The sequence below is a fragment of the Brachyhypopomus gauderio genome, chromosome 7, assembly GCF_052324685.1.
Source record: "Brachyhypopomus gauderio isolate BG-103 chromosome 7, BGAUD_0.2, whole genome shotgun sequence".
Classification (NCBI taxonomy): Eukaryota; Metazoa; Chordata; class Actinopteri; order Gymnotiformes; family Hypopomidae; genus Brachyhypopomus; species Brachyhypopomus gauderio.
Window position 1 is genome coordinate 5,884,960 of NC_135217.1, and position 13,459 is coordinate 5,898,418.

The 13,459-nt window shown below is 47.0% G+C and overlaps 1 protein-coding gene across 1 annotated transcript in view; it reads right to left on the minus strand.

Annotated features, from left to right (window-relative positions):
* specc1 (sperm antigen with calponin homology and coiled-coil domains 1) overlaps positions 1 to 13,075 on the minus strand; it is a 63,553-nt gene extending 50,478 nt beyond the window's left edge. The window contains exons 1-3 of the mRNA XM_077011184.1: positions 12,920 to 13,075; positions 8,505 to 8,682; positions 7,231 to 7,366 (exon numbers count right to left, since the gene is read on the minus strand). Coding sequence (XP_076867299.1) covers positions 7,231 to 7,366; positions 8,505 to 8,654 — 286 coding nt within the window. The 5' untranslated portion in view covers positions 8,655 to 8,682; positions 12,920 to 13,075. The remainder of the gene's footprint in view (positions 1 to 7,230; positions 7,367 to 8,504; positions 8,683 to 12,919) is intronic.
* Between the last annotated feature and the right edge of the window lie 384 nt (positions 13,076 to 13,459).

The window sequence follows — 13,459 nt, forward strand, 5'->3', positions numbered from 1 at the left end:
CACACACACACACACACACACACACACACACACACACACACACACACACACACACACACACACACACACACACACACACACACACAAGGCGAGCTGGTGTTTTCACAACGTTAGAGAAATGGGGAAAGAGGAGCCATTCTACCATTTTCTCTGTGGTGCTCCCGCAGCGGGGGGTGCGGAGGTGAGAGGAGACATACACTACATTCTTTCATTCCTCCGCTCCTCTCTCCTTCAGAGTGCATGTGACTGAAATTGTAATGAAGACGTATCAAGCTGAATGTAAGTGAGTGTGTCGTCTCAGACTGCCCGGGCCCTCCCTGGACCACGGACTACCCCACCGTAGTGCTGCCTCTCACGTGCCCCTCCCTGGACCACGGACTACCCCACCGTGGTGCTGCCTCTCACGTGCCCCTCCCTGGACCACGGACTACCCCACCGTGGTGCTGCCTCTCACGTGCCCCTCCCTGGACCACGGACTACCCCACCGTGGTGCTGCCTCTCACGTGCCCCTCCCTGGACCACGGACTACCCCACCGTGGTGCTGCCTCTCACGTGCCCCTCCCTGGACCACGGACTACCCCACCGTGGTGCTGCCTCTCACGTGCCCCTCCCTGGACCACGGACTACCCCACCGTGGTGCTGCCTCTCACGTGCCCCTCCCTGGACCACGGACTACCCCACCGTGGTGCTGCCTCTCACGTGCCCCTCCCTGGACAACGGACTACCCCTCCGTGGTGCTGCCTCTCACATGCCCCTCCCTGGACCACGGACTACCCCACCGTGGTGCTGCCTCTCACGTGCCCCTCCCTGGACCACGGACTACCCCACCGTGGTGCTGCCTCTCACGTGCCCCTCCCTGGACCACGGACTACCCCACCGTGGTGCTGCCTCTCACGTGCCCCTCCCTGGACCACGGACTACCCCACCGTGGTGCTGCCTCTCACGTGCCCCTTGCTTTATAACATCTGCTGGCTTCAATCTGCTTCACGTCATTTGTTTTGTCCCCAGTCTTCTCCTTCTCTAACATGTCTCTTCTTTATGGATGTATATTCACTTCTTCCCCATCCCCCATCTCTCTCTCTCTCTCTCTCTCTCTCTCTCTCTCTCTCTCTCTCAGCTGGAGTCATGGTCTCGGACCTTTCGTGCAGTTTTAAATCACACCGAGTGAATGTGCAGAGAGCCGGGTTGTCATTCTTGAACGGGCCGGGTCTGGTGTGGGTCCACGAGGGGGAGCGTCGGCGTGTCTTTTACACTTCCACCCTATTAATCAGTCTGGAGGACCACGGAGCGTCTGGCTATCTTGGCTGGGATCAGAGATAAGCCCTTGTTTGTCTAATTCTTTTCCTTAAAAACGACAGGCTGTGGGAGTGCGCCAGAAGAGACATTAAAGGGGTCTGCTAAATGAGGAACAGCGTGCACAGTTAAGGCTGCCGTCTGCATGTATGACTGAGCATTTGCTGTCTGCTATGTAACTATTAACACCAATATGGCTTTTACAGAAACACATCAGTGATCTAGGCCAGATGGAAAAAGATTAAGTGTGTGTATAGTACAACAAAACACTTTTTCCACATATCAAAGCTTCTTTGAAAGTTGTGGTCAGAGGTTTAACACAGCACCTGTCCAGCCCAGAGGGTTCAGAACCCACAACCTTCTGGCTGATACCCAAAGGCCCATCTAGTAGGATACTACTGCTCTAATGATGAGTGCTACTTTGATACGCCATCTAAAGGACGATCCAGGCCAGGACGCTTGCAGTACTAAATATACAAATTGTTGGTCAAAATGTTGATTCATTTACATATTGCAATCTTTTGCAACACCCGTCAACCTGGACAAATACCAATGTGTCAGCTAGTTTCCAAAATCGCAATAAAAATGATCAAACGATGTATTGTGCAGCCCTAATCCGCACCCAAAGCCATCCCGTTCCAATCCGGTAACTGGTTCCTCCTGATTATATTCCTGGGTATATATGGCAGGTTTGAACCTTTCCCACAAATGGCACTTTGCTAAGCAGAGGAATTACAATCCAACAGCCATTTTCTGATGAAATATCTCACAGACACTTTTCTGGCACGCCATCAACACCTGCCTACCTGAACACACGTTAGCGCGTCGGCTAATGAAGCCACAGCTCCCTTTGAAACACTCCCCCGAGTGACAGGTCAGGCCGACACAGCAGCCCAGTGGGCGTGGCCTCATCGTCACCCCCCCCAGAGCTTGGCTCTGCCGAGGAGGCTCAAGGCTCAGACAAGCCCGTCAAATGTCAAGAGGTTTGTGATGGTAAACAACAACAAAGCCATGCTGTCTGTGTGCAATACTAACAGACATATGCCAGGAACACAAATAATGGTTGGATTATGTTGGAATGAGGAGACGCATGTGTGCTTATACTAGAGACAGCAGCAACAAGACCATGTTATGTTGGCCACTAGGCAAACCCTCATCTAGAACCACACCATCACAGACTGTGGTCCAGCATTCAAACTCAGAACATGTAGCTAGTCAACAGTTAATAGCCAACGTAAGTTAAAGGGTCTGATTAAGGAACAAATTTACAGTAAATCCACTGCACAAAAGTCAAGCCCAGCCTTTCAAGTACAATTCTGTGAAGAACCAAACCCAAATGAAATCAGCTAAATGTGGAGCAGCATTAAGCCAAGAGCCTTGGTTTAATGACAGTTACGGCAATTAATGGCAGTCTAATTGATTTAATGGCAATACGGTGGCGTATAGATTGTAAACCCTTTCTGGAGGTTGAACCATGGCCCCAGAGCTGTGAGGAGACAGTGAGGAAACCACACACACACCACACACTTCACTGAGCATTAAAGCCCCTCAGAGGACACAAGGAGCCTAGGTGAAATATTGATGAAGCCCCTGACTAAGTCATTGGGACAGCGTCAGGTTTCATCACCATGTTGAGTTCAGTGAAGAGCACCGTGGGATTTCAGCTGTAGCTCTGCATCCATTATGCTGTGACGTGGGTTTCCTTATGTTTTTATTATTGCGAAATTGCGTCTGAGGAAAGCAGCTATAGGCAGCTCCTGCTATAGGCCGAGTTTAACGTGGCATAGCTAGCTCTACCGAGGCTTAGTGAGATCACTACCTATGCTAAATTCGACACCATAGCGCCGAATATGGGAACGTGTTGATTTTTTATGATACAACTCACCTTTTTTTATTGATACAGCACTAACAAATGACATGGACTGCATCGCTGAACAAAGCAGTTTTTTCAAAGCAGAAGTGTCTGAGTTCAAGTTCTCTCCACAGAGGGGTTCAATTCAGAGGAGGGATAACCTGTGTTATATCACCATAACATCAAACACATGACATTTCTCCCCAAAATACCACACCAACAGATTATACACTATAAAAAAAAGTCATTGAACTCAAGACTCAAAACCGCGGCGTACGTGTTCTCACGTCCAAGCACTTGGGGGAGGAGACGAGATGGTCCCGTCCTCCGTCCTGATGCACACTGCGCGAGTCAGCAGGCCATACAGGAGCGACTGTTCGTCACGCATGGCTGGAGGCCACGCCGAGGTCGTGTGTTCAAAGGGATGGTACCACCTCTCCACCCAGTGTCTGGGCTGTCAGACCTGTCCTGAAACCAGCACGCACCAGCTTGCTGCCAAAATGCAGAGAGTCACTTCTTGTGAAAGTTGCACCATCACGGACTAGGAACCATGGCCAAGGGAAGCCGGTCTTTCTGAAGAAAGACAGAAGGGGAATTCTACTGCGTGTTTGTACATCATTCTGAGACCAGTACACGTGAATCACAAGAGGCACCAAGACAGGACTGTGGCACCCGGTCCATTTGTTCTGACTCTATGGAGCATGACTGTCCGACAGACTGCAAACGCACTCCTGTGCTCTCTGTCATAGTGCTTGAACAGAGCAGCCAGCCGAGGGTTTACTGGCTTTGTAATCATTGGATAAACTTCTGGACACATCTAAAGTGAGACCCCTTTCTTTATGCGAGAGAGAGAGAGAGAGATTTGGAACATTTATTTTTTATTTTTGGAGGGATCATGTGCTTACACAGGGCAAAAGCCTGAAAATCACTTGTGGCAGAAAAATGACCAGGCTGCAGGTGACCGTAGGGGTCTGGCTTGGTTTCAAAGCTGAGGCCAGCCATAACGTTTACTGACTCTAAATCAATACGCCTGATCTACACAGCACGACCCACAAATAAATGATCAACTGATTCTTTCTTTTTTCACAATTTGCACAAACCATCCATAAATCGTTTGCAGGTCTTAAGTAAGCCGAGTAATGTGTAAATAACAAACTGAGTAAATACACATTAATGACATGCTATGAAGACATAATGCAATATACACAAGTGTAAAATAATCATTTGTTTCTAGAACAATAACAACAATTTGCTTTTGACAAATAATGATTTAAACAGTAAAACAAATATTTGGCTTGGGCCGAGCTAGGATCAAATGAAGGATTAAACATGAAGGCTGTACACGGCACATTTTCAGTTTCTACAAGCGAGACTCCTGCAATGTACGTCACGTAATTCTGCGCTGTGTCTTCAAGTTCTTCAGCTGGGCTGAAGGAAACGGGCCGGTTGACACAATACACCATCACCTGAGGCAAAATGACGATAAAGAAAAAGCGTGCTGAACAAAACATGTGAGTGAGAGTGTGAGTCGTCTCATTTGGGCGTGATGATTCGTTGCACCCATGCTTTGGCATTTAGCCCCAGTGCCAAACCCCAGAAAGGTCCCGTATACCACATTCCTTCACCACGTGACTTCATACAATACAGCCATGTCATTCACTTTCATACTGCCGCACCTAAACACCCACATGGAGGGCGCATTAACACACAAAGGTGCAGTCGCACAAAAGACACACACATGAAGAAGCAGCGAGGATAATAGACGTGTTTGATAACACACAGTGACACAGGAGCTGGCAAACACATCTTCATGTTACATGTGAACACAGCACACAGCCTAAACTCAGCTCATAACTGGCTTTGCTTCTTAAACAAGCTTTTTAACGGATGTTGCGCACAAAGTCCATCCAGCTGGTGTGGGTCCTCTTATTATAGCAAAACACGGATGCTGTCACTAATAATGCCCGAGAGTTCAAACAGCACGCACACAAAATCTAATGTAGCTTTGTCATGAGACACAAGTCAGCCTAACTGACCCACCAGCTGCACAGGGCAAAGCAGAGATAAATGCTTCTAATGTGATGAATGTGTGTGTGTGTGTGTGTGTGTGTGTGTGTGTGTGTGTGTGACAGCCTGTCACAGTGAAGGAGTAGTCACTAATATGAGTTATTTCAGCACTCAGTAGTTCTACCCGGAGAATAATTCGACCTCCAGAGTCCTGGTGTTCATTGCCCTGCGACGGCCTTAATCTGAACCCTGAGCGCCGTGAGAAAGACCCACACAAACAGAATCACACCCAGCGCCCAGACGCAAGGCATTTACGCCAACCACAAACACGTGCGTGCGCTTTCCCCCTGAGTTTGAAACAGTGTGATGTACTAGTATCAGAGGAGTCTCTGCTTTCCGTGAATCAAAACAAGTTCTGAAAGACTCGCTGTTGCATCAACACAGACTGTACCACGTCAACACAGACTGTCAACACAGACTGTACCACGTCGACACAGACTATACCACGTCGACACAGACTGTACCACGTTGACACAGACTGTACCACGTCGACACAGACCGTACCACGTCGACACAGACCGTACCACATCAACACAGACTGTCCAACAAGGTTCATCTGCACAAAAACATTCTCACTCACCCTTGCTGGATGACACATTGAAAAAGACTTCGAAGGACAAAATGCAGAAACAGAAACATCACCAAATCGAAGATATAGCAGCCACAAATGAGGAGATGGGTCCCTCTAGTGGTGAAAAACTGAATTTCTATACTTGTGTGCCTTCATTTTTCGCATTTGTAGAGGTCGTGGGAAAGGTTTTATAAAGACTTCATTATAAAATGCATGGAAACTTAAACAAACAAACAAACAAACAAAAAAACAAACAACATTATACAGTCCCACAACTCCATGGGGAAGGATGACATTAATCAGACTGATGATGTTTTGTCAGCTACAACATTTGTAGATTAAAGGCATCACTGAAACGTCCTGCTCCCTTAAACTTCTGTTTCTTATCCAGGAAAGTGAAGTATATATTTTATGGAAAAGTCTATAATCTCAGGACTGCTGACAGATAAACAGCAGGAGCTGATATTTCCAGAGCTGAAGTGTGAAGCAGTCAGAGCATCAGAGGACACGAAGGGCTGCAGCATGGAACTCTGGGTAAGAATCCATTCTAGGTTTAGATCAGTAGCAATTGTGGGTGGTGCCTCAATCTCTTCTATACACTCATATGTGTGTGTGTTTATGTGCATGGATCTTTGCGAGTGTGTGTGTGTGTGTGTGTGTGTGTTTATGTGCATGGATCTTTGCGAGTGTGTGTGTGTGTGTGTGTGTTTATGTGCATGGATCTTTGCGAGTGTGTGTGTGTGTGTGTGTGTGTGTTTATGTGCATGGATCTTTGCGAGTGTGTGTGTGTGTGTGTGTGTGTTTATGTGCATGGATCTTTGCGAGTGTGTGTGTGTGTGTGTGTGTGTGTTTATGTGCATGGATCTTTGCGAGTGTGTGTGTGTGTGTGTTTATGTGCATGGATCTTTGCGAGTGTGTGTGTGTGTGTGTGTGTGTGTGTGTGTGTGTGTGTGTGTGTTTATGTGCATGGATCTTTGCGAGTGTGTGTGTGTGTGTGTGTGTGTGTTTATGTGCATGGATCTTTGCGAGTGTGTGTGTGTGTGTGTGTGTGTTTATGTGCATGGATCTTTGCGAGTGTGTGTGTGTGTGTGTGTGTGTGTGTGTTTATGTGCATGGATCTTTGCGAGTGTGTGTGTGTGTGTGTGTGTGTGTTTATGTGCATGGATCTTTGCGAGTGTGTGTGTGTGTGTGTGTGTGTGTGTGTGTTTATGTGCATGGATCTTTGCGAGTGTGTGTGTGTGTGTGTGTGTGTTTATGTGCATGGATCTTTGCGAGTGTGTGTGTGTGTGTGTGTTTATGTGCATGGATCTTTGCGAGTGTGTGTGTGTGTGTGTGTGTGTTTATGTGCATGGATCTTTGCGAGTGTGTGTGTGTGTGTGTTTATGTGCATGGATCTTTGCGAGTGTGTGTGTGTGTGTTTATGTGCATGGATCTGGTGTGTGTGTACCTGCGAGGCCGCGTGGCCGGTTGTCTGCCAGCTCTGAGATGGCTCCTGTAGTCACGGTCTTCTTCATGCGAGATGCAGCAGCTGCTGATCCAAGAACAGGCTTAGCCAGAGCATCATCGCTGCTAGCACGCTTCAACTACACACACACACACACACACACACACACACACACGAAGAAACAAACAAGTGAGTGAATGTGCGTCCTCAGGCTCCTCTGTGCGTGCTGTCTGGTTCCATAGCGCCGCTCTGGTGGACTAAGACCTGAACAGCCTCTACTGTATAACTCTATATAACAGATATTAATGCGTTTCATGTACATATATGATGGCTGGCCCAGCTCCAAGCCCAGCTCCCTGAGATGCAGTACTTCTGCGTGACAGAGAAGCGTCCCACAGACCGCAGGCGTGTCCGCTGCCTGCTGGGTCAGCGTTACTTCTGTCACATGGACGCCGCTCTGATGAATCACGGGGGGCATTTAACATTAGTTGAAAATGAACCACAGCCATATCACCACTGTGATGTCTAGTTATACCTGTGAGTTTTGTAAGTTCTGACAAAAGCAATGTGGAACCATGTGCTTGCCTTATATACACACACCGTGTATGTCTAAAATAATAACAATTATTCATATTAATATTTATTCATATTAATTAATAATTGGCCAGTAAAACTGTATTCAGAAGGCATGCGGCCCGTTAAAGACGTCACCGGATGCTCATAAATGTGAGGTGTCTCCGTTATAACTGTTATGTAGTGAAGCTTTGCAGGGCCTCAAGGACACGCTCATTTCACCCAGTGGCACGACTCGACCGAACGTCTATGAAAGCGGAAGAGAGAAATATCTCTATGAAATGGAAGAGAGTAATCTCCCATAATGATGAGGTGAACTCGTTCTCCCAGTCCTCCAGTATATCACACCATCCTTCTCTCTACAGTCTCGGGCAGCTGTCCAGTTACTGGCGCTACATTTAAACAGATGACACAGGCCTATGGCTTCTGTTGGTCCTAATGACTGCAGCGCTGCTAGTGCTGCCCTCTCTTTACGCTTCTGTTCTAAATAATGCACTTTTCTCTCTTCTTATAAGTATTTTATTAGGGTCTTTTTCATTATCAGTGTTTCCTAACTGATCAGGTCCACCAGCTGGTCGGTCAGGGTCTCTCTTTGACGACCGTTAGGGCTGGCTCTCTGACCGCACTATCAGCAGGGCACTTTCCTTCCTGTTTATGTCAGAGTCGGCCACGCCCGTTTCCTTCATGCGGCCCGAGTCCCTCACCCGGCTGAGGCGCAGGTCCGAGGCGATGGTGCTGGAGGAGCGCGAGGTCTTCATGCCCGTGGAGGCGGAGCCGTGGGGGGCGGGTGGGCGGGGCCTCTCCAGAGACCCCGGCTTGGGCGAGCCCGCCTTGGCGGTGCCCCCTTTCAGCATGGCGGCGTCTGTTCAGGCGGTCTCAGTGCTGCGGGTGGAGAGGGCAGAGAGAAGACGTGGTTAGATGCAGACGGATGAAGCGTCACAGAATACAAGTGTAGAACTAGCTAGGTCGCTGCAACTGGCAAAAACTGATCTGAGACCTGCAGCACTCTGATTATATTTACAAGTCCGGTTCCACGGCAAAGTAATGTGATGTGAAACATTAGAACAGGAGAACTGACAGCCCGGTCGTGCTCTGAGAACAGCATGACGGTCCTTGTGTGGTTGTGACAAATACTGTCATCAAAGTCGCTGAATTGTCTAGCGGGTAATCTTGACGTTGTTCATCAGAGGGACTTCCTGTCCATCAGTTTCACGTCCTGGTTCTATGGTAAGTTAGAAGTTAAGACTAGTAGCCCAGCAGGAGTTTCACAGTTCTGTTCACATGAATGCTGTGAGCTGTGGAGGGATGAAGAGTGAACATGGTTCAGTGTAGCCGAGCACCATTAGCTGTGACTCCACACAACAGCGATCCAGAAACACTCACAGATCCACTACGGATGTAGGACATATTAGTGCACTTAGTGGAGGGACTGCTAGAGGAGTGGACAGGTGTTCCCTAGAGAGGAACAAGTGCACTTCAACATGGAGAAGACAGGAAGCCAATGAGAGGAGGGAGAAAGAGGAAGGGGGGTGAGATGGAAGGATGGAGAGAGAAAGAGAGTGGGGAGAATAAGAAAAGGAGAGAGGGCAGGAGAGAAAGGTCCTGCTTTAACGCTCACTGCAGCTTTAATGCTCTCATACACGTCACTCATGAAGGGGGGAGTCTCACGCGTTCAGCTCCCGACGCCTCACGTCTCCGGGGTCGTGACATGGAGGGCGTGGGAGAGGCGTACGGTACAACAGCAGAAGGTCAGAGGTCGCGCTAAGCCAAATCTCGGGTCATCCGCCCGTATCTACTGCCTTCATCTCCTCACTCCACCTCACACTCCCAGTGCTGCGAGGGCACGCTGACAGACCCAGAACACGTTCTCCCCAGAGGCCACCGCTGCATGCAGGGAGGCTCCGTGCCTCTGTGGCTACCTGTGAATACTGTGGGAATACACGTGACTCGGGTCGGGCCCTTATGGTGGTTTTGTGCTGAGCCTGTCCTTGGGGAGCTTCTATAATTAGGCACAATCATACAGAGCAATAAGGGAGGAGTAAAAGATTCATACCCAGCTCACCATCAGCCTACAGGCCTCAATATATTTCAGTATATTTAGAAAATAAAATGTGAATAACTGCAGAAAAACTGCATATTAGGAAGATTTTTCATTCGACTGAAACGTGTTGCCTTCATTCATGCTCATTGATAAACGCTCACGCACTATAACTCAATCAACAGAAACATGATCTGTTTAATTAAGCTGTGAATTACTCCCACTGCAAGTGACGTACATTTTGAAGTACACAGCAGAATGCTGCTGTTTAGAGTACACAGAGCACGCCTGTGACAGCAGCACACACAATACTGCTGAAGTGACAGCAAAACTAATCTTCACACCTCAGCTCAAACCACAAACACTCAGAAGAGATTTTGTAAAAAAAAAAAAAAAAACTTTTTTTTAAAGGCTCTTGTCAAGCTACTTGGAAAGGATGCAGGAAAATGTACTCAAAACACACACACACACACACACACACACACACACACACACACACACACACACACACACACACACACACACACATTATATCATCGTGGTGATGTTAGTGTTACTGGTGAAGAGGTTCTTTGCTCCACTCAGCCTTCTGACTCTGTGTGGGACACACAATGTCTCAGTCACAGAGGACACTGGTGTCAGTGGAGGACATCTGACACTAAAATGAGGGTAAACTATACTTAGCCTGTGGCATGACAGACACCAAGCACCATGGGATAGGATTATATTTTTTATCGTCTTGTTTGCGGTAGTCTTTACAGAGGAACATACACACACTCCTCTCCACCACGTCTGTGTGCAGCAGCGCAGGTTGTGTGACTGCACCCTGGTGATCAAAGCCCACCATCACATTCTCTGAAGAAACCAGGCCAGTTACCACGACCGACCCAATTCCCACATCTACAGAAGGGCCACTAAAAATAGAGGAACAGCGTTTGTCCGCGGGTGCTAAAAACGGGTCTGCGGTTCTGTTTCTGACCACAGCTGCTCCAAGGTACAGGGCTAATCAGCAGGATGTCCACAGGTCGGGTACAGCAACCTCATTTATCCTCATTTACTGCATTTGGGAGTCCATATTCTTTTCTTTTCAGTCGCCACTTCTGCCAATGAACATACACAGCAAAACCACTGCAAGCACCTCCCCCTTCTCCACCCTGCAAGCCTGTCCCCTGCACCCTGACGTCAGGTTCAGACTGCCACAAGTGGGTCAGAACCGGGTTTCCTCCGGCCCGGTGCCCCGTGGAGCAGGAGCTTGAGCATCAGAGTTGCACTACATCTTACAGTCGGAACGCAGGAAGAACTCTGGGACTTGAGTGTTTGGAACTTAGTCCCACGATTTTATCAAATTAAGATAAAAACCTGCAATCAGTTCTCCACTGGTTCACAGTAACTTGATGACTCGTGTTGCCAAACCAAGCTACACGAAAATATCGAATGTAAAGAAACTGTCGTCTTTTATTCGTGCAGGTAACTAAATACAGACCTGCTCAAATGTTTTTTCCTCTGGGGAAAATCTGAAGCATTTAAAAGCACAATGTGTTCAACTCATATTCCACAATTACCCTTTGCATAGAGGGCAGATTTCATTGTGGCCATGGATGCAAAAGCATCGTTATACTGTTCACCACAGAAGAAGCACAAATTGCAGCCTCCACAGACTGCTTGTGCTATATTAAGGGTCTGGTCACCATGGCACTCTGTGGGTGTCACCGTTCTCCGAGTTTGTTTATAAATGGCAGAAAATAAATGGAAGAAAACCCCTATATCTTTAGATCTCCAATTACTATGCCTTAAAGTGTGGGGTTATTCTTTATCTTAATTACACAACAGTCACATCATGCTGGAATTCCATTTATCTAAATAAAGTATCTTTAAAATATGGACAGCGCTACTATGACATTTATTTTCCCACCTGCGTCCTGTCATGGCCAGAGTCTGTGTTCTAGTGACAGTAAAACACATTTCTCCATCAACGTATTCTACTCAATGGTTTCTTCATTAAAACTCTAGATGTCTAACTATATACCTTTAACCCTGCACCATATATAAAGCAATATGGTGACAACAGCATGTAGCATGTCTCTACAACACCCATCTCAAGGCCTGTACCATGTCATACATCCCTATTCATGTATGACATGGGGAGGGGGGGGGGGGGATTGGGGTTCATGTGCGCGTGTCAATTGCTAAGCGAGAAGACCGCTAGCAACCGCGAACAATCGCTAATAGCAGCAAAAACATAAACGATGCAGCGCTTTGGTGCATGGCGCTATAGTGAGCTGTTTTTAAAACAAGCCCGCAGGCGACTCCTGATAGATAAATATTTATATATTTTATTACCAATAAATCCTGTTATGCCACCAGTGCTTTTGATTAAGCCTTTACAATATTGGGCTAAATGTTTATAAGGTGCAGCTGATGTTTCTTTATTGATTAATCATATTCCCTAATATGCAAACACTTAATGGAAACAATCCTTATCCGTATTGACATTATAGTCAATACTATGGATGGGCTGCATAATCAGAACCATAGTTCCTGTGGACCATAAACTTATTTTCAGATTTGCTATGTGCACATAAACCAGACATTGATTGCTAGTTAACTGCAACGGCGAGACTAACAGAGCTTTAAGACTGACAAGGCTTTTTTTTTATTTGTGGTATGGCATTACCGCACACTGATATCAACCTCATGTGTTTCTTTCTTAAAGGAGACTAGACACATTTTGAGTGGATACAGGATGAGATGAGCACACTGCATGTCTCTTTAAATTACTCAAGCTACCCATTTGCTAAACATGTCACAGCATTTTCTGTGTGTTTCTATAAAAAACACATCATGACTAATTTGCTATTGCTGTGCAAAAAGAATAACAACATGATAATACGACTGTGTATAGGCCCACATGTGCCAGATGGCTACCAGTTGCCAGGTGATATATGAGCAGGCAGGTACTGAGTGACATCAGCCCATGATGCCAGATTAGCATTATGGTACAGTTGTGAGGAGCTGCTGTAGCCGCCCCCACGGGGTTAGACATACTGATGCAAACGATATCATGAAGTCTCAGACGCCTACCATCAATGTACAGGAGATTCAGCTCTGGACCTTGCTGGGTTTGAGCTCTGATGATAAGTTAGAGCCCTGTTCTCCGTGGCCTCCTGGGGTGAGATTGAGAGACGTAGCTGAAGTGCTAGCTATCAGCTTCCTGAGCGTGTTTTTAAGGAAGAGACGGAGGAAGTGTCTCAGTTTCTGATCCTGCCCAACATGATACAGAAAAAGACCAAGTATGAATGCATTCATTAAACCTGTCAAATCTAAACAGATGAAAACACTCTAACACTATAACTATAGTTTTTCTTTGAAAGGCAGTACAAAACTGTAGTGGATGTAGCACACTAAAGATGGAAAACAATGTCATAGCTTGATCTTGTCTGGGCGACTGATTCTACTGACGGCAAAAGGATGTGAAAGTAGAGACAGGGAAGTTATGGTGTTACAGATCAGGCAACTAATAATGCAACTCAAAAGGCCTGGAGACACACACACACACACACACACACACACACACACACACACACACACACACACACACACACACACACACAGTTCTTTAAA